Here is a 20,934-nt window from a genome sequence, read left to right as displayed (position 1 = left end):
AAATGAGAGATGCTTGTGCTAAGATGGCTGAGACACAAAGTTGAAAGCACTGAGAAATTCAGAAGGAAAAGACTTATCCTTTAAACTGTGATGAGGTGCCTGTTGTGTAGCAACTGATCAGACCTAAAAGCAACACAGGTCTTTCTGCAGTTACGTGAGGAAGTCATTCAGTGAATTATGGTTTGGTGGTGGTTGGTTGTGGGGTTTTTTTGGGGGAAAGCAGGATTGTTTTGGGGTTTTTTACATTTATACGGCCATGAACTGGCCTTGTTGGCCAACTGAACTTGACTGGTCCTTCTCTCAGAGCGCAGCGGAAACCCCGTTCCGTAGGGACAGGAACACCGTTGGGAACACGGCTCTGCTTTGGAGAGGCGCTGCCCGTCCCTGCCGGCGCTTCTGGCTTTTGTCTACTAAGAACAGACCCGATTTATCGGTTGAGCTGTGACCGGCAGGCGGGAGGTTTTACGCATTCTTTTCCGTTTCCGACCGTTCCGGCCGCTACCCCGCTCCAGAGGGAGCCCGGCCAGACTTCTGCAAAACGGCAGCGGACCGGTCACACTTCCCGGGTAACGGGAACGCCCGGCGGGGCAGCGCCACAGCCTCGCTACGAGCCCGACCCGAGCCCGAGCCCGAGCCCGAGCCCGAGCCCGAGCCGCGAGGAGGCGCCGGCGGACACTGCCGCACAACGGCCCCGCCGCCGCCCGCCTCTTGCGGCCGCTCCCGCCCGCGGCCGCCGCTGGCCAATCAGGGCGGGCGGTGCCCGTGCCGGTTAGCTGCCGGGGAAGTTTGAAATTGCAGCGGGCGGAGCCGCGCGGGTAGAATGGCGGAATCGGCGTTACCGGGGCGCGCTGAGGCGGAGGGGCCGCGGGGTGAAGGCCTGGCTCCGCTGCCGGCCGTGGGCAGCGCTGGCTCGCAGGAGCGCGCCGAGGAGGCGAAGCCAGGTAGGGGTTGCCTGTCCCGGGCGGCCGCCCCATGGGGAGGGGTGATGCGGAGCCACCTACGGCCCGGTTCTGCCGCTGCCCGCTTCCCCGCCTGCCCGGCCGGGGAGGCGTTGAGGGGCCAGCGCGGGGCCGTCCCGCCGCGGAAAGTCCGCTGGCACCATCCGCCCTGGTCTAGGGCAGTGCAGGCAGGGACGCGCGGTTTGCCCGGCTGGAGCCCGGCTCCAGCCCCCACGCTGGAGGCTGCGGGGTGAGGGGATGTGAGATCAGACCAGGCTGCTCGGAGCGGCTCCGGCCGGGGCTCGAATACCTCCACGGACAGAGATAGCACGGCCTCTCTGGGCAGCCTGTACTGCTGCTTGGCCGCCCTTACGGGGAAAACGTTTCCTGTACCCACTCCGCCGCCGTGCAGGCGCTGGCGCGGAGGCTGCGGTGCCCGGGGCCGAACCGGTTCGTAAAGCTGCTGGCGCGCGGGGCTGGCACCGGGCTAGAAATCGTGCCCTGCGAGGGGACGTAGGGGTGTCTTTGGAAATAAACACAGTAAAGCAATTTATTTCTTTTCCCCTTTTGATTATGATCTTACCGTGTGTGTCTCGGGCGCATACGGCAGACGTCTAAATCTGCGTTCAGGAACATGTATGTGTTTGCGATACTGACAGAGGAAAAAATGCTTTCCTGGAAGTGACTCCCCTGCCCTCTGCCTTAGTAGCGCAATATTGGTGCTTTTAGTATCTACTGAGTGTCATTGCTCAGTGCCAGGTCACTATTGATATGTGTTTATAGGCTTGCAGTTTATAAACAAAGAGCAAGCTAAATTAAATGGCTTATTCTGGGTGTATGCTGTGCTTTGGAATTCATGGTATGCTTGTAAAGGGTACTGCTGTCATAGTTGCTGGATTTGATTATGGGTGTGTAGGGAAAAAAAATACCTTATTTACAGCATGCATATAACAGAACTATGGTTTTACAGGAATATTTTCAAATATTTCATAAATCATACTTGATGATTAAAATCACCTTTTCATTTTATTTATTTACATGATATTACAGTGGTTCTGCTACAAAGAAAAATTGTGTTGGTTAAGCACTTGTAATTGGCTCATACACTGGTGCTGACTTTAGTTTTGTTGATTGAGTTTGGCCCCAGATGTGTAAGAAAGTTAGCAAAGTTGAGGTCAAAACTGCTAGCTTTCTTGTGTTAGAAATAGAATGTGATTTTATTTTATTTTATTTTATTTTTAGTAAAGGTCAGACTAGAGCCTAATGAAAACGCAGAGGCCTATGGATTATTAAAGAATTAGGTTAGGGACTATGAGGGTGTCTTGAACTGTTACATTAATGAAGAGGGGGTGAGGGAAGACCCAAATCAGCACCCTTGGTTTACTGCAGATGTCTCTAATATTTTCTGAACTTATGGAGGACCAGGCCTGTGAGGCACTCTAAACCCAACAGTGACTGAGTTTGTAGTGAAAACACAAGTGGAGGCACTTTTTTGAAGATTTCTAAAGGGCTGCTATCATTGCATCGAGCCCTTCAAAGTAAAGAATCAGCCAATGCCTATTTAAGTGGGCTAAAAATTACAACGCTGTGTTCCTTCTATGTAAATATGTTGCTTGGAATTTCCATGGAGCCTTCAGGTGTGGAGACTTTGTTATTCGTTAGTTTATTAAAATACAAAAAGAATGTTTGTACCAAAGAACAGGGAAAAGACATAAGAGAAGGAATGGGTAACTGTGAAAATGCATCTTTAGCTGAGACTAGTATCTGCAGTTTTATCATACTTCTTACTTATATTTTGCTCTTTGCTCACAGTAATTCTGTGCATTATTTTGTATCAGTTGTGTGCGAGATCAGCTGATTTTTATACATGTTCAAAAATCATTTGAATTATTGCTTGATATCACGTCTGGGTGCTGCAGGCAGCATACTAACAAGGCATAATATGTATAGGAATGGGTCATATATTACTTAAAGCATTTTAGATCTTGCATATAGAACAAAGTAAATTGGCGTGTAACTGCAGCTAAGAGCAGGTGTCAACAAAGAGGAAGATCCTCTTTTGGCACAGGGTGAATAGTCTGAAGAAGAGAGCAAGCGACCAAGTTAGTCACTTGACCAAGCATAATTTAAGATGTGTTGTAGAAAGCAGGTTCATGATAGATCTTGGTCTGAAGAGGAATTCTTTGGGAATAGAGGAGTGAATGATGATTGAATTGAACTGACAGTTTGTGGGGTTTGCTTTGTTCCTACTCCTCTCCCCAGATCTGCTCCAGGAAGATGATGATTCCTGTAGTGATTATGGCAGTCGTGACAAACCAGGGACTGCTTTAGGAAGGATTGTGCCAGATGGGAATGTCCTTTTTCCAGATATTTTTCACACCGATCACCTTTTGTTTTATGAGCGATTTAAAGCTTACCAGGATTACATTTTGGGTAAGTAATTTCTTAGTAGAAAAGGAACATGTAGTCAGGATTCTTGTAGTGTCTGCTTAAATGATCCAGTTTAAATGGAGTCAATTTCATGTTAAACTGTGAGATGCTCTTAATAATGAGGACTAGAAAAGATGTTGTGTACTGCAATCACTTATGCTGTAACCTCAGCTGCTCTAGCTGGTGGACCAGGAGGAAATGGTTTTAATAAAAGTAAATAGAATCTGAATGATTGAAAGGAAAAGGTGCTAATATCAGATTCTGTGCGTTGTTTTAACTGATATTGCTAGAACTTTTTTGTGTGTAGTAAGACTGTTTAAGATAAGGCACAGATTAGCTGTTTAATCCTGCTGGCACTGAAATCTTCAGTACCTGGAAGGCTGAATACTGGATCTCTTCTTCCAGGGAAGCATAAAACAGATGACACTTCAGCTGTCTAAGTACTGAGAGAGACAGCAAAAATCTGGCAGTTATGAGCAAAAGAGAATTAAATCCAACGTTAGGTGTGGTAGAGGAACATTTCAACTGTGGTGACTTCCATTTTCCAATGATCTGGAGGACTTTTCTTTCTTCTCTTGCATAAATGCACGGTCTTCAATTTCTTTTTAGCTGACTGCAAAGCTTCTGAGGTGAAAGAATTCACAGCTGAGTACCTGGAGAAGGTCCTTGAACCATCTGGATGGCAGGCAGTTTGGCGCACTAATGTGTTTGAGGTCCTTGTTGAGGTAAATGGAATGCAGTTGTTCAGGCATTTGTCTCCAATTTATATTATTTAAATCTGTAACAGGTCATTTACCTATGAAGTTTATGAGCTGGTAGAAGATAGTAAAGTTTTAATTTCTAGTCATCACTGGCAATTAGAGCAATAGGCATTTCTTTCAAAGGAAGTCTTGTTCTGAAACAATGTGTGTCTTGTGCACTGGTGTACTTGCTCCAGAGCTGGCTGTTGTAATACAGTCTTTTCAAATATCAGGCTCTGATCATTTGTCAGTGTTTTTAATCAATAAAAGTCTTCCTTCTAACCCACTTTGCTACTGTGGGTGCTCTTCTGCATTGCATACTCCTGTCACAGACACATTGAGTACTGCTGCTTTGGGATATTCCTCTTCTAGGTCTCACAATGTCCAACTTATACGTCTTTGTGAAAACCTTGGATGTCCACACTTAGAGTTCCACTACATATTTGAAAAGGGCAAAACTTTATACCCTCTCAGCGTTTCCGACCAGTTAGTAACAAAATGGTTTTCAGTGGCCCAGACTGCCTCTTTGGATTGTTTGTGTCTTGTGGGCACTTTGAAAAATGAGCCCCAAAGGAGTCCCTGAGGACTGTAAGGTATTGATTTGTCTGAGTCTGAGGATACTGCTTTTGCCTGTTTCTTAAAAAAACAAAAGACCAGAACAGGGAAGCAACTTACTGGCTGGGGTGTTATGAGGGATTTGAACAAAGTTTTGATGTGGAAAAGGCTCTATATGTGTGGTTCTGAGAAGCTTAATTCTGGGGTTTTTACTTCAGCTGAATGGATTGCCTTCACTGTACTATGCAACGTGCATTGGTTTGTGTGGGTCAACTGGTACTTGCAGTATGGCCTGCTGGTTTACACATTTCATGTTAGCCTTCCTCAGCCATATCTAAGGCTCTGCTTAGAGAAATCGTAAGAACTATTTGTTCCAACAGGTTGTTGATGTGGAGTACTCGGCTCTGAAAGCAGTTGTGCAACTCAGTGAGCCTTTCCTGTGTGAGTCCCAGGTTAGCACCTTTACCTTGGAGTGCATGCAGGAACTCTTGGAGCTGAAGGAGCGTCAGATACCACTGCAGGAGCTGTGGGTTGTGTATGACGAGTCGGGAGAGTTTGATCAAACAGCACTAGCTGTAGAGCATGTCAGGTAAGAAAATGCTCAAGGTTTAATTTTTGTCTTGAACAATTGCACTCTGGTAGCACCCAAAGGGTGGTGCCCCAAGTTCTTGTGGTCATGCTGGCAGCTCCACAAGCCTTTCCAAAGTAAATCTGATTACTGAGGAGACTGGTCACAAAGAAAACCTGTGGTATCCTCTGCAGCTACAAGTAATCACACAATCACAAGGTATGTTTATCTGCAGCTTACTGTCTGCTTTCTGTGCCAAAAGGTGTTTGTGTGGGTCTGTGTTGCTTTCCCTCTCTTCTCCATCCCATGTTTCCTTAGGCTGTATCATTTTCCTGGCTCTAGTGCAGTTTTCCTTTCTTCTCTGTGACATTTTGGTGGAATTTTTCCTTTTTCCCCTCATTCTTCTGTTTTTCTGCATTTTTGCCTTCTCCCCTAAATTTGCTGTTTCTTCTTCAGGTGTCTGTTCACATCTTACTACTACTTTCTTTTTCTTTATCCTCTCTCCATGTCTCTTTTCCATTTCCTTTGCTTTCATGTACTACATGCTGTTTGAAAGCTGTCTACAAATAGGCGGTAGGACTAGATGAAAAGTGAAAATAGGAGGAATGACCTTCCCATCTAGAGAATGGCTGTATTTATGAAGTGGTGGGTGCAGGAGGAAAAGAGGAGGAAACACTCATACTGTTGAGCATTGCTCAGTAGTAGAGATCTAAGCTTGAACGATGGAGGTGACAAATTCGTTATGGAAAAGAAAGCTTAGCTGAAGGATGCCTGACCAAAACCAAACAACTGAAAAGTCTCAGGATCTTGGGTGTAAGTCTTGTTTTCAAATCCAACTATTAGCTGCAGTGGGACTCAGGCTGTTACGAACTTTGAACTTAAAAAAATAAAATTCTTTATGCAGTTGAACAACAGACAAGAAAGATAACTTCTGCGTATACTAAATAGTTTACAAGATAGTAACATGGAATTGGAGAGAGGTGGTGCTTTGAGATGAATTCTCAAATTGATTACATTTGTGTTTCCAGTGCTGTTGTCTCTGCTCAGATAAATGTGGTCTCCTTTGTGTGTTTAAATGCTTGCTTTGCTTCCAAAGGTTCTTCTACCAGTGCATTTGGAGGACCTGGGACGAGGAGGAGGAGGATGATTTTGATTACTTTGTGCGATGTGTTGAGCCTCGACTGAGATTGTAAGTGCAACACCTTTGATATTATCAGGGTGCAGACACAGGAAAGGGTTATGTGAGAATAGTGACAGACAAATAGATTTCAAAGAAAACTGTTCACTAGTAAATCAAAGGAAGTTTGTTCTGGCAGCATTCACTGTCTGATGCTCAAAATTTTGTAAGGACAGACAGGGCAACTGAGGTTGCCACTTGATTTCTGAACCCTCAGTTTTTCCCTCTAATCCTTGACCTTCCATCAGATGGCGCTCCAAATCCAGCTATAGCCTTCTTCAAATAGCAGGTGTAGGAATTGCAATCCTAATTAAAGTTACTATGGGATGCTCTGATACCTCTGGGCATAGAATAAGAATCAGAATGGAACTGAATGTAAACAAAAACTTGTAAATTGGTCATGCTGAAGGAAGAATGTGGGTATTTCTTTCCCTAGTGGGATTAGTTTGCATTAAGTTTTCTGAAGGAAGGTGGATTTAAATGCTGTCCTGCCATATGAAACTGAAGCGTTGCGCAAGGACACAATGTGGTTATATTTTTGAGGATGCTAAACAACCAAAGCACACGATAAAATTTACCTGGAATGAATAATAGGAAAGTGTTTTTTGCTGTAGGTTTTCCTCTGGGAGTTGATGCAGTATCTGTTCGTTATGTCTTTCATGAGAGTTACTTTTCAATTCCTTTTCTTTATTTGCTATAACTTAGCATCATGAGTATCTGGAATTTTCTGTGTCATTCAGATCCAGGTTTGATACTGCTATGATGCTGGGGAACTACATCAGTGAATATTTATAACCTACCCTGTGAAGCTATTTAGAATACAGTATTACATGGGCTAGAATACAGCATATAGCATGTATTTTACAAAGAAAATTAGTATCGCTACCCACACTATAAAGGAGGCTGTGAGCCTCTTGTTCAAATAGGACACAATGTGACATTTGAGGACTCTGATATGCCTGTATTTTCATGCAAATAAGGAGGAAGTGTTATATATGGAAACTGTATGTGTTTCCCAAGTGTATGTACTTGTAGGCTCCGGAAAATGGCTCTTCTGTTGAGTTTTTGGAGCCTTACTGAGATTTTGCATGGAATGAAACCAGAACACAACGATGTGCCATGGGATAATGTTTTTATTATTTTTTTTTAACACTGTGCATGGCCTTACAGCCATTTTAGCAAGAATCCAAAATACTTAAACAATGTCTTCAAGCAGAAAAGTAAATGTTATCCTTTCTTATTCTCCCATACCATGCTTGATACAAAGCCTGTCCTCTAAGCTACACTGATGTAGGCGCTATCCACTGTTGTGATCTAAGCACAGATGTGTCAGCTCAGAAAAAACATTAATCTTCAATGCATGGAAACATATGATGCTTTAAACTTTCCAGGTCTCTTCTGTGCACTGTTTTAATGAGAACAGACAGTATCTTTATAGGTTGCACTAGTCTTCTGAGGCAAATAAAGCTGTATGAACTGTTTAACTAAAGCTTGAAAAAACAAGTTAGGTTTATGCATTTTCATAGTGATCAGCTCTAAAATGTAGAGTATACATTTCGGGGCCAAATTACATCCAACCTTCAGTTTCCTTCAAATATTTTATATTGCTATAAATTCTTCTGCTGTTAATCATGCTGCATTGACTTACTCTGTTGCCTCTGATAACCCCATTGCCAAAATTTTGTGAGGTTTTTAGGGTTTCTGTACACCCTGTTTATCAGAACTGCATAGACAGTGACTGCTCTGACGACAGATATTTTTGCTCTTTGCAGCATGCTTTAAGTGCACCTTTTAAAGAACTTCTGAAAGTTGAGGGAACATCTTTGCCCTTATTTCATGTAGCCTCTTGAATAGAGCTATTTATACTGTGTTCCACTGGTTCCCTACAAAAATGGTGCGAGATAATTAAATCTTGTTTTATTTGTATCATTAATTGCTGTCCAGCTTTTTTGTAGTGACCATGATTGGTCTTACATGATTGGCCCTGGAGTGCTTGGCACCGTCTAGCTGGCAGATGTCCTCATTTTTCTGACTTTGGCAATGCAACTGGCATTTTCTGGCCTGCAATTTAATTTGTAGAGGATACTCTTGGGATGGTGAAAAAGTTACTATGCAATGCTTTCACATCTTCATCTGGTGCTGATAATGATTCTTTCTTATTCATGCTGTGGTTTTGTCCAGGTAGTTTTTCAGATTGTTGTTAATAGACACTTCACATTATAGGATTTTCTTTTCTTTTTCAGACAGAATTTCTCTTCTTTTTCAGACAGGATTTTCTCAGTTTTTCTAATAAATACTTAAAAATAGGCTAATTTTTATATCTAATTACCATCTAAATTCTTACCAATTTTTATAGCTGTGCTTATGCCTTTGTTTTAGAATGAGTTTCTGATAATTGTGTATAACCTTTCAAGGTGGATGGGCAACTATTTAGAAAGTAATATGTTTGTGTCTCTTCAGATTTTTAGTTTTGCTGCTTTCAAAAAAATCGAGCAGTGTTAATATAGACTGCAGAAAATCTTGACTGAAGTACCGATGCAGAACTCCTCAGGTTCTGCTGGGGTTTGTATTTGATATTTCAAAATTGTAAATGGGAAAGACACTGACCTCTTGCTCTGAATTGCAGGCATTATGACATCCTTGAACACCGTGTGCCTTCTGGGCTTGTAGCTGATTACCAGAACTTGTTGTCTCAATGTGAAGAGCTTTACAGGAAGTTTTTGAATGTGAGGAACAGCATACCAAGCAGTGATTCAGACTCAGAAGTAGAAAATGTCTCCATGGTGGAAGGACTGAAATTGTATGAGAAAATAGAACACTTAAAACAAAAACTAAAACTAATTGAGAATCCTCTGCTGAGGTACTTGGTGGGTTTGTGCAAGGAGGAGGGCCATATGTGAAACTACGCATGGACGTTCTTTACTGAAGAAAGAACTGATGACTTTGTTGCCCTTGTTTTAGGTATGTGTTTGGTTACCAAAAATACAGTGGTCTCCAAGCTAAAGGACAGAGACCAAAGGGTACCAAGATCACTCACGTTGTATCCTCAAGCTTGATGGCAAGTCTGCTGCAGTCATTGATAAGGGACAAACTTTGCCCTGAATCTTGTGGTGAAGAGCTAGAAATACAGGTACAGTAACAGGAATTGTCTGTCTACTAATACTTTTTTCTCCTCAAGAAACACCGTGGAAGACCTAAGTTAATTTATCATGTGCAAAATGCTACATTTGCAGAGTGTTATTTTTTGTCAGTCTAAAAAAAGCACTGTAATTTAAACAATAGTAGGTAAGACTGGATGATATAAATAATTTAATTCATTCGTGTCTGCTGAGTAATCCATACAAGCAGTTTCCTTCCTGTGTGTAGGAAATAATGAGATAAACCTTCCGTAACAATTCTATAATGAAACGTGGTAAAGTACTTATATTTAGTTTTGAAGTACCTGTGTCTTTTGATGCTACTGATAATGATCTAGAGTTTGAAGAAGGAAATGTCATTCTGTTGTTTTAGTTCTGTGTAGGAGATATATTTATTTTGGAGCAGTTACGTTTAGTTTTAGTGAATTCAGACAAGGCTTACCACTTCAGCAGTTAAGAACAGTCTGGATTCCTTGAGCTCAAATGAAATTGCTTGCTGTATTCTGATCAAGTTCATGAATTACAGATGGGAAAAATGGAGCCACAGGGGAAGGTCCTGGATTAACTTTTGGGCTATAAATCAGATTTTCTGACTTGGCAATTGAAAAACGCTCTCACTATGCTTACCCTTGAATTTGATGGGAAGCAATAAATGTGCAATTTTTCTCTACTATTTGTTATCCTTCAATACAGAATCCCACAGTAATATTTGTGAAGGATATCAGCCTGCCTTCTTTGGGCAAGTAAAAGGACCATGTGGACCCCACATTTGCCGCTGTAATATCTGAACTCTATCTTGGGGTGACTTGCACCAGGAGCAAAGGGTTATGTCAGTGTTCAGACCAGCTCAAATCTAGTTGCCGAGTTGTTTGTAGTTTTTATTTTCTTTACCTTCTGTCATCTATTTCTTCAGTAAATCATGGCAAGTCACTTCAGGCACAATTCAAATGTTGGCCTGTAACCAAGGCCATATTGAGGTTTGCTTTCTGGTGCATATGCTCTTCAATCTGTCTCTCTGCCCCAGTTTTCTCATGAGGGAATGGACATGACATAAACATCAAAGGAATGTTTTAAGGCTGTTTTTGTCCAGTGTGTGCTACGATTCTTAAATTCAAAGTAGAAATTACGTATTACAAGTGCCATTAAGAAGGGTTTCTTTTAAGCAGAAGCATCACCATTTAATTGAAAAGCAAGCTTTAAGGGCATAAACGCATCCATTTTTATAGCATTCTTCAGGAGCTGATTTTATTGTTTGTCTTTTACAGTTTCATAATGATCCACTGGCAGCTGTAAATGCCTGTTATGAAGGAGACACAGTCATCATCTGTCCTGGTCATTATGTTGTAGATGGCGTGTTCTGCATTGCTGATTCAGTTGAACTAGAAGGTAGAAGGTTTGCTAGCATAAAGGTCCTTAAAACAAAGTAAACTGAGTGTCTTAAACTAGCTCTGCATAAGGATTTACTTCTTGTGGAGTTTGGCAGGAGCATTTGCTTTTTTTCTTCAGTGTTCCTGCTTCTGCAAATAAACTGCAGATTTTACTGATAAATGGTAAATTCATCATTTCTGCTAACTATTTGTCTGGATAAATCCTGGTTATCTATATAACAGAGAGGACTCAACAGAAACATGAGGGACTTGTTAATTTTTTTTTTTTAAATCTAGGAAGCACAAAAGTCATTCTGAGAGGTTTCAGTTTTTAGAACCATTAACTTAAGAGTACTTGAGAGTTGTCCTTATTCTTCTTTACATGTCTTAATCTGTTTCAGAGGTATACTGTGAGAGTCATTGCCAGTACAGCACTGGTGAATACAGATTGAAAGAACCAAGTGCTGTTAGAACTTAGTTTATAGCACTTATTGCATGTCAGTGAAGGGGGGGGGGGGTGCTGCCAACGTGAATCTGCATTATGGGAAGGGCATGGGTAGAGGATGGAGCTGTTGATTTAATATGTGTATTTATTCTGCAGAAACAGTCACAGCATATGTGGATTCCATTTTTCTTGCAAAACGTTTGTTTGAAATTCTTCTGCCTTGTCTAGGATATGTTGCTATCGCTTCCTCCTAATTCTTCATTTCTCAGTGTAATTCCTCTGCTTTAGGCATGCACACTCTGTTGCAATGTAATAGTTTGTACATCACTGGGGCATGTGCAGCTGTTCAGATACTTATTTAGCTGCACTTTTATCTTGTCAAAGCTTCTTAATGGGAAAAAGGCTGGGAGTTTAATTTCCTGCTGTTCTGGACATTATTTTTCTTGTCCTTCTCTAGTGTTACTTTCTCACCTTTCCCTTGTGTATGTTTGATTTATATAGATATACATGCTGATAGACGATGCACCTGCAGGATAAAGGACCTCAATAAAGTGCTTTATTTATCTGCAAAAATAGCATTGTTCTAAAATTCTATAGGGTGGTATTTATGACGATTGCTTTCCTAGCTTTGAGGAAACAGTAATACAAATGGTGAAACAGCACACATATTAAAGAATGAGCTGCTCTATTTTAAGGACCAAGGCATATGAATATCTATCTTTAGTACTAACCACTCTGAATAATAAATACGTGTCAGGGTATTTAATCCTCTTATATGGACTCATATTAGAGAAGTTCTTATAGTAATGGTAACAGCCAAAAACATTTGAAGTAGGAGTATCAAGAAAAATTTTACTGGCACTAATCTGAGCGGATGGACATTTTGGTGTCTTTCTTGGGGTGAAGGGGTGACTCACCAAAGATATAGTGACACTTTGCTTAGTAGAGCTTTTATTTTTTTCTAGCCACTGTGCAAGTCAGTACTATGGTTGAAAGTATGAGGATTAGTAAGTTGGGGATAAATAAAAACTTAAAAGAAATAAATATGGTTAAAGCAGTAGCAGCTGCAGAAAATCGTGGTAAGGATAACTTTAACACTTGACAAAAATGTGTAGTAAAGGCACCTAAGAACTTCCCTTCTGCTTGTACAGCAGTTGTTCAAGCTGGATGGAAACCTGTAGCGTCAGCCCATCTAGTTCCTGTGATCAGTGTTACTGGATGACAGTTGCCTTTAGCTCCTGTGGAGTCACTTAGCTTACAGGCAGAGCTTATAGCATGACCATGTTGTGTATTAAACACCACTTGACAGCAGGTGAATCCTTCCTTCTGTATTACTTGTCTTGTCACCTGATTCCTCCTTATTAGTAGGGCTGCAGCTTCAGAGGTGAGTGTAGATCAAGCTAAAGGCACGGTTAGAAAAATTGCAGGTAGTCTTTAGGACAATTATTCCTAAAATTCTTGCCTTGGATAATAACCTCTTTCTCTAGTGAAGTTAAACTAGATCTGCCATTTGCTGTCTTGTGGTGCTCTCTTTTTACATACTGGAAGTAAACTGCCCCATGCCACCTCCTCCCCAGGGGTAACCATAAATCAGTAGCAGTGGGAAGAGATTTCTAGATAGTATAGTATCAATGGCTTAACTTTGCATTAAATCTGCTGTCTTTAAACTTTCTGGCAACTCTTGTTCAATGTCCTCTTTTTTTTAACCTTTCTACTTTCACATTACAGTATTTATTTATGCACTTGGCTAAAAGCTAGCCTCCTGCTCAGGCACTTCTTATCTGAGTTTGTGTGTGCCTTCAGAAAATGATAGGACTCATGCTGCTTCAATAGACGTTGCATTATTGCTTTCCTTGTCATGATTCTTGTCAGTGACAAGCAATAAAAGCTTTACATGCTCATAAATTTCCCTGTAAGTGGTTGAATGCTGACAGCTGTGGATGGCTTAGTAAATCAATGTTGGCATACGCTTGTGAAAGTTTCTTTTTAATCTGGAAGCTCGTGTAACACAGGAACATTAAATTTTGACCCAAGTTTCATTTAAATTGGGAAGTTGAGTGAAGCTTACCAACAACATCAAGTCCTGTGCACTTGCTTCCTTGTATTGTGGTGGTGACTGCTTTTTCCTCCATGCTCTTTGGAACCTCTGCCTGCTCTAGGGAACTTCTGTACTTTGAAAGCATACTGTAGGTGCCTGTGTGCCCTTGGTTACCACATCTCCCTGCTCTGTTGTAACTTTTGGGTGTGAGAACTTTGGCCTTGGCAAATGTGAGCTCAGTTATCCTTTTGTTCAACTTTTCGTTTTATTGTGTGTCATTCAAGTAACATATCTTTTGAGTTTGGTTTTGAGTGCTAGTACCTTGGTATAGAGGGGATGTAAGGTGTAGCCTGGCAACTTGGTGGAAAATCCTATTCATGATATTAGACCTCAGGTTTTAAACCTCCTTATTTAATTTAAATGTCTGTTATGTGCTGAGCATCTGACTGCGACCAGTTATTCACCAAACTTGCATCTTTCACCTCTGCTTTAAGGCTATGGCCTGCCAGATGATATTGTGATAGAAAAACGAGGGAAAGGAGACAACTTTGTTGACTGTACAGGAGCCAATATAAGGATCTCCAGTTTGAAGTTAGTGCAACACGATGCTGTGGAGGGGATTTTAAGTAAGTATAAAAGCATCTTGACCTTTTTGTTAATCTTTCATAATTTACTATTAGAATTAAACCTGGCACCCAGTGTTAGTTTACTAGTTTTAACAAAATACTGTAAAGAGGAGCCCTGCAGGTATAAATATCAAGGCTTCCCCTTTTTTTTTTTTTTAACTTGCTTATAATGTGGACATCAAAATAACTTCTACTCTTTGTATTTTCAAGCTATCTTGGCTATCGTGTTTTTTTCTTATACTTGGATAAGATCATTTGACTTGATCATTTTTATGATGTTAAGGCAACCTTACTCGAGCATCTGCACAGCCTATGTCAGGCTGCCTGGAAAAGGAAATAATTCCTCTTACCACAAAAGAACCTCCACGGTGATATTCAGCTGCACCTGAACCCAGCCAGCTCTCCATTGAGGAACGGCACGGGCTGTAGAAGTAGGGTAGAACTTTGTTGATAGCACATTCAAACTGAGGCTCAAATAATCCTAAATTGTATCCAATGAGCTTACTGGCCCTGGCTTTCTGTCTTTGCAGAAGGTGCTAATTAATACTTTGCCTCAACAGACATTTGGTTTTAAACATGTAAAAATGTTTATTAATACCTATATACATGTATTTGATATGTTATTAATTCAAAAGTCTCTTAGGAATTTAATGAAAAGAATAGTTGCTGTCACTTTCAAAAAATAAAAAAGCCAAAAAACCTCTAAGACAAATCTTTGAGTAGTGTCCCCTTGCAGCAGTGTTCCTGCTTATACTCGAAAAATAGCATGTGTTTGAACCATGCACAAGCAAAGCAGTAAAATCAACTTGTAGAGGATAAAATTAAAACAGTAATTTTATCACACTGCTAAAATGTTATAAGCCCATCTATCTGTAGGAGAGCTTTGCCTTTGTATAAGTGGTTCATTTAACAATATTTGTTTTCCGTGTATGTAGATGTCCATCATGGGAAAACCACCTTGGAGAATTGTGTGTTACAATGTGAAACTACAGGCATAACAGTACGAACATCAGCTGAGCTAGTAATGAAACACTCAGATCTGTATGGTGCCAAGGTACAAACAAACTCTTAAGTCTGGCTTATTTTGCTAAATTAAAATAAAGGTTTCTGCTTAGAGGTAATAACGGTCACTAAGGGGGTGACTTCTGTTGCTCATGAGAGAACCTTTACAAATTCATTTTGGACAGTTACATGTTACTGAGCTAAAAAGATTTGTCCCAGGGGCTTGTAGCCTCCAATAGTATCTAGTGAAGTGTCTCATGCTGATTTGTGTGCAATGATATGAAAATAATGTAGTAACAGGGGGCATCTGTGGAATAATCATTGCTGTATTGCTGGACTGATTCATGTCCTGCAATACGTTTAAAGTGATTTTGTTTTCTCTGCTCATAAATAATTTTCTCATTAAACCTTGCATTTTTTTCTGCAAATGAAATGCCCTTTTTGAATGCCTTGTCCATTGATTCTTACAGAAGGATGATGAACACAGATTTGAACTCTGATTAGGACATGTCAAAGAATGATGGGGCTTTGAGCGTTGGGGTGGATGACTAAAGAAGAAGAAAGTAATGCAAGGCTTTACAATTACTCTTTACCAGAGCTTTTATGGACTGCTGGCAATAATATTATCCATGGGGCCTCAACCTTGAGTATTGCTGCTTAAGTTGGTTAACAAAGCCATGAAGCTGAAGTGGTACAATAATTTTGTGTTGTGCAAACTGGTAGATGAACACAAAGATCTGCAATGGACTTGTCAAGTTAAATTGGAAATGTGTCCGAACAGTTTGTGAACTGCTATCAATTTTATCTTGTAGGGTGCTGGTGTGGAAATATATCCAGGTAGTACGTGCACCCTGTTAGACAATGGCATACACCACTGCAAAGAGGGAATACTTATAAAGGTCAGTTCAAGGCAGAATGTACTTGTTTTTCAAAAACTTATAGCTGCTGGAATTAATGCAAATAACTTGCGTTTAGATTGGCTTATAACCTTATTGCCTTATGGTAGAACTCTTCTATGTCACATATGATGATGATAATAATGGTACTTGTTTTCCTTGGGTTGGTCCACCAAAGCAGTATATTTGTTTTGTTTCCTATCTGCCAGAAAGAAAATGCCTTTTGCAATGTCACTTGTATAGGCATATAATAAAATTCTAGCCAATGTATAGAACTCATTCTACCTAAAACTGAATATTTTGCATCCCTTTAGCTGGACATAACACGTTGGGCTTCTGTTTCTTTGATCTAGAACTTCTTAGATGAACATTACGACATTCCCAAGATCACCATGGTCAATAATGTGATCCATAATAATGAAGGATATGGTGTGGTTCTGGTTAGACCAACAATGCCCTCTGATGTAAAGGATGCTTCAGCAGACATAACAAAAGGTATTTTTGTCTTCCTAGAAGAAAGTCCTAGAACTCGTACATCTAGTATACCCAGGTTTTTGGATTGCATAACTCATAATCAAGTCTCTTAAATTTTTCTAATAATGCCTAGATTGATTTAGCTGAAATAAATTTTCGTAACTCTCAGAACACTGGAATTTCCTAAAGGATGAACTTGCTGCAGAGAAATACTGTGATTGTCTGTGCTTCATGGTGTGCGTGTGCTTCCATTGTAAAGTCCTTACGTACCTGATCTGTGCTCCCTACTAAGCCTGTATGACTGGCCTCCTTGGGTCATACAGGAAAAAAGAGTGATCAATTCAATTCATAGTGATGTAAGGAGTGGGGTTAGCAAAACCTCCACCTTGGACTTCCGGAGGGCGGACTTTGGCCTGTTCAGAGCACTGGTTGAGAGAGTCCCTTGAGAGATAGTCTTGAAGAGCAAAGGGGAGCAGGAGGGCTTGGATGCTCTTCAAGAGGGAAATCTTAAAGGCCCAGGAGCAGGCTGTCCCCAGGTGTCGCAAGATTAAAGGGCAGGGAAAATGGCCAGCCTGGATGAACAAGGAGCTTTTGATGGGACTTAGGAATAAAAGGAGGGTTTACCACCTTTGGAAGAAGGGACAGGCAACTCAGGAGGAGTACAGAGATCTCATTAGGTTATACAGAGAGAAAATTAGGAAGGCAAAAGCCCAGCTGGAGTTCAACTTGGCCACTAACATAAAGGACAACAAAAAAAGTTTTTATAAATACATCAACAAAAAGAGAGTCAGGGAGAATCTCCATCCCTTACTGGATGCAGGGGGGGAAGTTGCAACCAAGGACAAGGAGAAGGCTGAGATACTTCTTTGCCTCTGTCTTCAATAGTCAGACTAGCTATCCCCAGGGTGTTCAGCCTCCTGAGCTGGAAGATAAGGATGGAGAGCAGAACAACCCACCCATAATCCAGGAGGAAGTAGTTAGTGATCTGCTTCTGCACCTAGACACACATAAGTCTATGGGGCCGGATGGGATTCACCCAAGAGTACTCAGGGAGCTGGCGGGAGAGCTCACTAAGCCTCTCTCCATCATTTGTCAACAATCCTGGTCAACAGGGGAGGTACCAGATGACTGGAGGGTGGCTAATGTGGCGCCCATCTACAAGAAGGGTCGGAAGGAGTTTCCGGGGAACTATAGGCCTATCAGGCTGACCTCGGTACCAGGAAAGATCATGGAGAGGATCATCTTGAGTGAGCTCTCACGGCAAGTGCAGGGCAGCCAAGGGATCACGGCCAGCCAGCATGGGTTTAGGAAAGGGAGGTCCTGCTTAACGAACCTGATCTCTTTCTATGACCATGTGACCCCTGGGGTTCTGGACACGGGGAAGGCTGTGGACATTGTCTATCTGGACTTTGGTAAGGCCTTTGACACCGTCCCCCACAGCATTCTCCTGGAGAAGCTGGCGAATCATGGCATAGACAAATGTACTCTTTGCTGGGTTAAAAACTGGCTGGATGGCCGTGCCCAGGGAGTTGTGATTAATGGGGTGAAACTTTCTTGGCGGCCGGTCACCAGCGGTGTCCCTCAGGGCTCAGTTTTGGGGCCAGTTTTGTTTAATATCTTTATCAATGATCTGGACGAGGGGACTGAGTGCACCCTCAGTAAGTTTGCAGATGACACCGAGCTAGGTGGGAGAGTTGATCTGCTTGAGGGTAGGAAGGCTCTACAGAGGGACCTGGACAGGCTGGATCGATGGGCCAAGGCCAACTGTATGAGGTTTAATAAGGCCAAGTGCCGGGTCCTGCATTTTGGTCACAACAACCCCAAGCAACGCTACAGGCTTGGGGCAGAGTGGCTGGAAAGCTGCCCAGCAGAAAAGGACCTGGGCGTGCTGGTGGACGGCCAGCTTAACATGAGCCAGCAGTGTGCCCAGGTGACCAAGAAGGCCAACAGCATTCTGGCTCGTATCAGGAATAGCGTGGCCAGCAGGAGCAGGGAAGTGATCATGCCTCTGTACTCGGCACTGTTGAGGCCTCCCCTCGAGTACTGTGTTCAGTTCTGGGCCCCTCTGTACAAGAGGGACATTGAAGTGCTGGAGCGTGTCCAGAGGAGAGCTACCAGGCTGGTGAGGGGTCTGGAGACCAAGTCTTATGAGGAGAGGCTGAGGGAGCTGGGCGTGTTTAGTTTGGAGAAGAGGAGGCTGAGGGGAGACCTCATTGCCCTCTACATCTACCTGAAAGGAGGTTGGAGAGAGGTGGGTGTTGGCCTCTTCTCCCAGGTGAATGACAGGACCAGAGGAAATGGTCTGAATTTGCAGCAGGGGAGGTTTAGATTAGAGATAAGGAAGAATTACTTTACTGAAAGAGTGGTCAGGCACTGGAACAGCCTGCCCAGGGAGGTGGTTGAGTCACCATCCCTAGAGGTATTTAAGAAACGTGTAGATTTGGCACTTCAGGGCATGCTCTAGTGGCAGAGATTGTAGGGTTTTTTTTGTGTGTGTATGGTTGGACTCAATGATCTCAAAGGTCCTTTCCAACCATGAAGATTCTATGATCAGCAAGAAAGCGGATATGGCTTCTCGTACAGCTTTTCTGGTTGATGATAATTCTCTGCTCATTTTTTCTTTTGGGCATTAGAGCTGAGACATGCTCCCAGTACAGAATTTTTTTCTCTGCAGTAAATAAAATGTGACAACTGTATTTCTCACATTATGTCTTATTCAAGAAGAACAATTAGGAAGTTCAATGTGTGAACCCACTCTAGTGTTCTCTAATATCATTATCACTTGGCAACTTGAAGTCATCTCAAGAAGAAACCTTTTCCTTAAGCATCTTACAGTGTATTTGGCATACTTGGCTATTACTAAGTAGTTATCCAAAAAGTGAGTGGGATGAGCTGAAAATGTTAAGACTGAAGAAAATTTCATTTCAGGCATTTAAAATTATTTGGCTGCTTTGTGTGATTGTTGATGACATCCTTATTGTTTCCCAACTTAGGGTACATACAGCCTACCCGGGCAGGTGATGGGACAGCCTGTGCAGGGGGCTTCAGGCAAGAAGTACCTGAATGTGTAACTGATGAGTTGGACCTTTATGAGCAAGCTGGGATTTCTGAACAAACTGAAGGCAATTATGAAATTACAAATGAACTCGGAGCTACTTCTGCGAAAAAGAGCCAGATGCACAAGAAAAGACTGAGTGAACTGGGAATCACAGAAGCTGATGACAACTTAATGTCACAGGAAATGTTTGTTTCTATTGTGGGCAATCAGTTCAAATGGAATGGGAAAGGAAGCTTTGGTACCTTCCTTTTCTGACTGTCTTGACTCCTAATGGCATTGCAATAAGGCATTTGCACAAGCTATTATTTTCACTGCTACTTTCACTGTTCCATTAGCCTTCCGTAATCTTACCAAGATGTGACAAATATTTATTAATAGTATATATATATTGCATCTGGAAACTTTGCTTCCTTGCTGCAAGTATGGATAACATGCTGGAAAACAGAACTGTAGCATGGAGACTGTGCATGTATTCTGCTAATCCACATGCTGCTTCTTTGCTAGCTCTCTGATGAATTTTTTAAGTGTATTTATTTAACTTCTCATGGTGTAAAAAAAAAAAAAAAAAAAAAAAAAAAAAAATTTCTTCAAAGAAAGAAAATGGCAGATAGGGCTCTTCATGGAAAAGTGAACAACAAATGTGCAGCAATTAGTGGTATATCTTCCTCCATATTTTTTTAAAGTGTCATTAGTCTGCATCTGACTCCTATAAAAGATTGTCATACTTCTTAATTTTTTACATTGAACAGAAGCTAGTCAAATGCTCTTCCTTAGGAATGTAGTGGTTGGCTGCCATTTTTCCTACTTGAAGCATTTTCTAGAAAACTTAGCATTTGGAAGGGTAGCATCATTCAGCTTTCTTTGTCTTTCTGTGCCCGGCTGTTTACTTCCAACAGCTACCAGTGCACATTTTCCTTAGGGAGGACAGCATCTAACCATGCTCTGTTAATCTGAAGAAAGAGAAATCAAAATAGATGTCTCTCTGCCAATGAGTGGTATTCATACTGTACCTTTCAGTGCATTATTCTAAAATTTTTAAAACTGTATGCCACTTGTAGCAGCTGCTTTGGAAATGAATGGAAAACTTTTAAGAATTACTTTCCACTGCAATCTTATCAGCCCACAGCTGTAGAACATTCATAAAAACAAAGGCACTTCAGTGGCTCACTGTTGCACATAATTAGTTTTTACTTGAGGGGAAAAATTGGAAGGACTGCCTGAATGACAACTCTTCCTACTCAGTGCCTCTCAGATTTTTAATTACAAACCTAGATGCCTTCTTCAAAATTTTGTACTGTCTTCAAGAGTTATAGGTCAGTTTTTGAACTGGTGTGTGAAATGTATGTAGGAAAATACTAACTCCTAAGTGATTCAGGATGTCCTATGAAACATTGACTTATTAAATTGAGATGACAATCAAAATTCACTTCTGTACGTGTTGTGTTTTAGTGTGAGCAGCTGATAGAAAGGAAAAGAGAAAGTT

The 20,934-nt window shown here is 41.5% G+C and overlaps 1 protein-coding gene across 1 annotated transcript; it reads left to right on the top strand.

Moving 5' to 3' along the window:
- The first annotated feature begins 809 nt into the window (after positions 1–809).
- On the top strand, positions 810–20,001 carry SHCBP1 (SHC binding and spindle associated 1). Its single transcript, XM_074586869.1, has 13 exons — positions 810–941; positions 3,201–3,371; positions 3,978–4,093; positions 5,044–5,252; positions 6,328–6,420; positions 9,035–9,268; positions 9,370–9,538; positions 10,811–10,931; positions 13,890–14,021; positions 14,957–15,075; positions 15,836–15,922; positions 16,273–16,414; positions 19,387–20,001. Exons 1-13 carry the CDS (start codon positions 821–823, stop codon positions 19,704–19,706), a joined length of 2,034 nt encoding a protein of 677 aa, XP_074442970.1. The 5' UTR covers positions 810–820; the 3' UTR covers positions 19,707–20,001.
- The last annotated feature ends 933 nt before the right edge of the window (positions 20,002–20,934 follow it).

The sequence above is a fragment of the Larus michahellis genome, chromosome 4, assembly GCF_964199755.1.
Source record: "Larus michahellis chromosome 4, bLarMic1.1, whole genome shotgun sequence".
Lineage (NCBI taxonomy): Eukaryota > Metazoa > Chordata > Aves > Charadriiformes > Laridae > Larus > Larus michahellis.
This window is presented reverse-complemented; position numbering and strand designations above follow the sequence as displayed.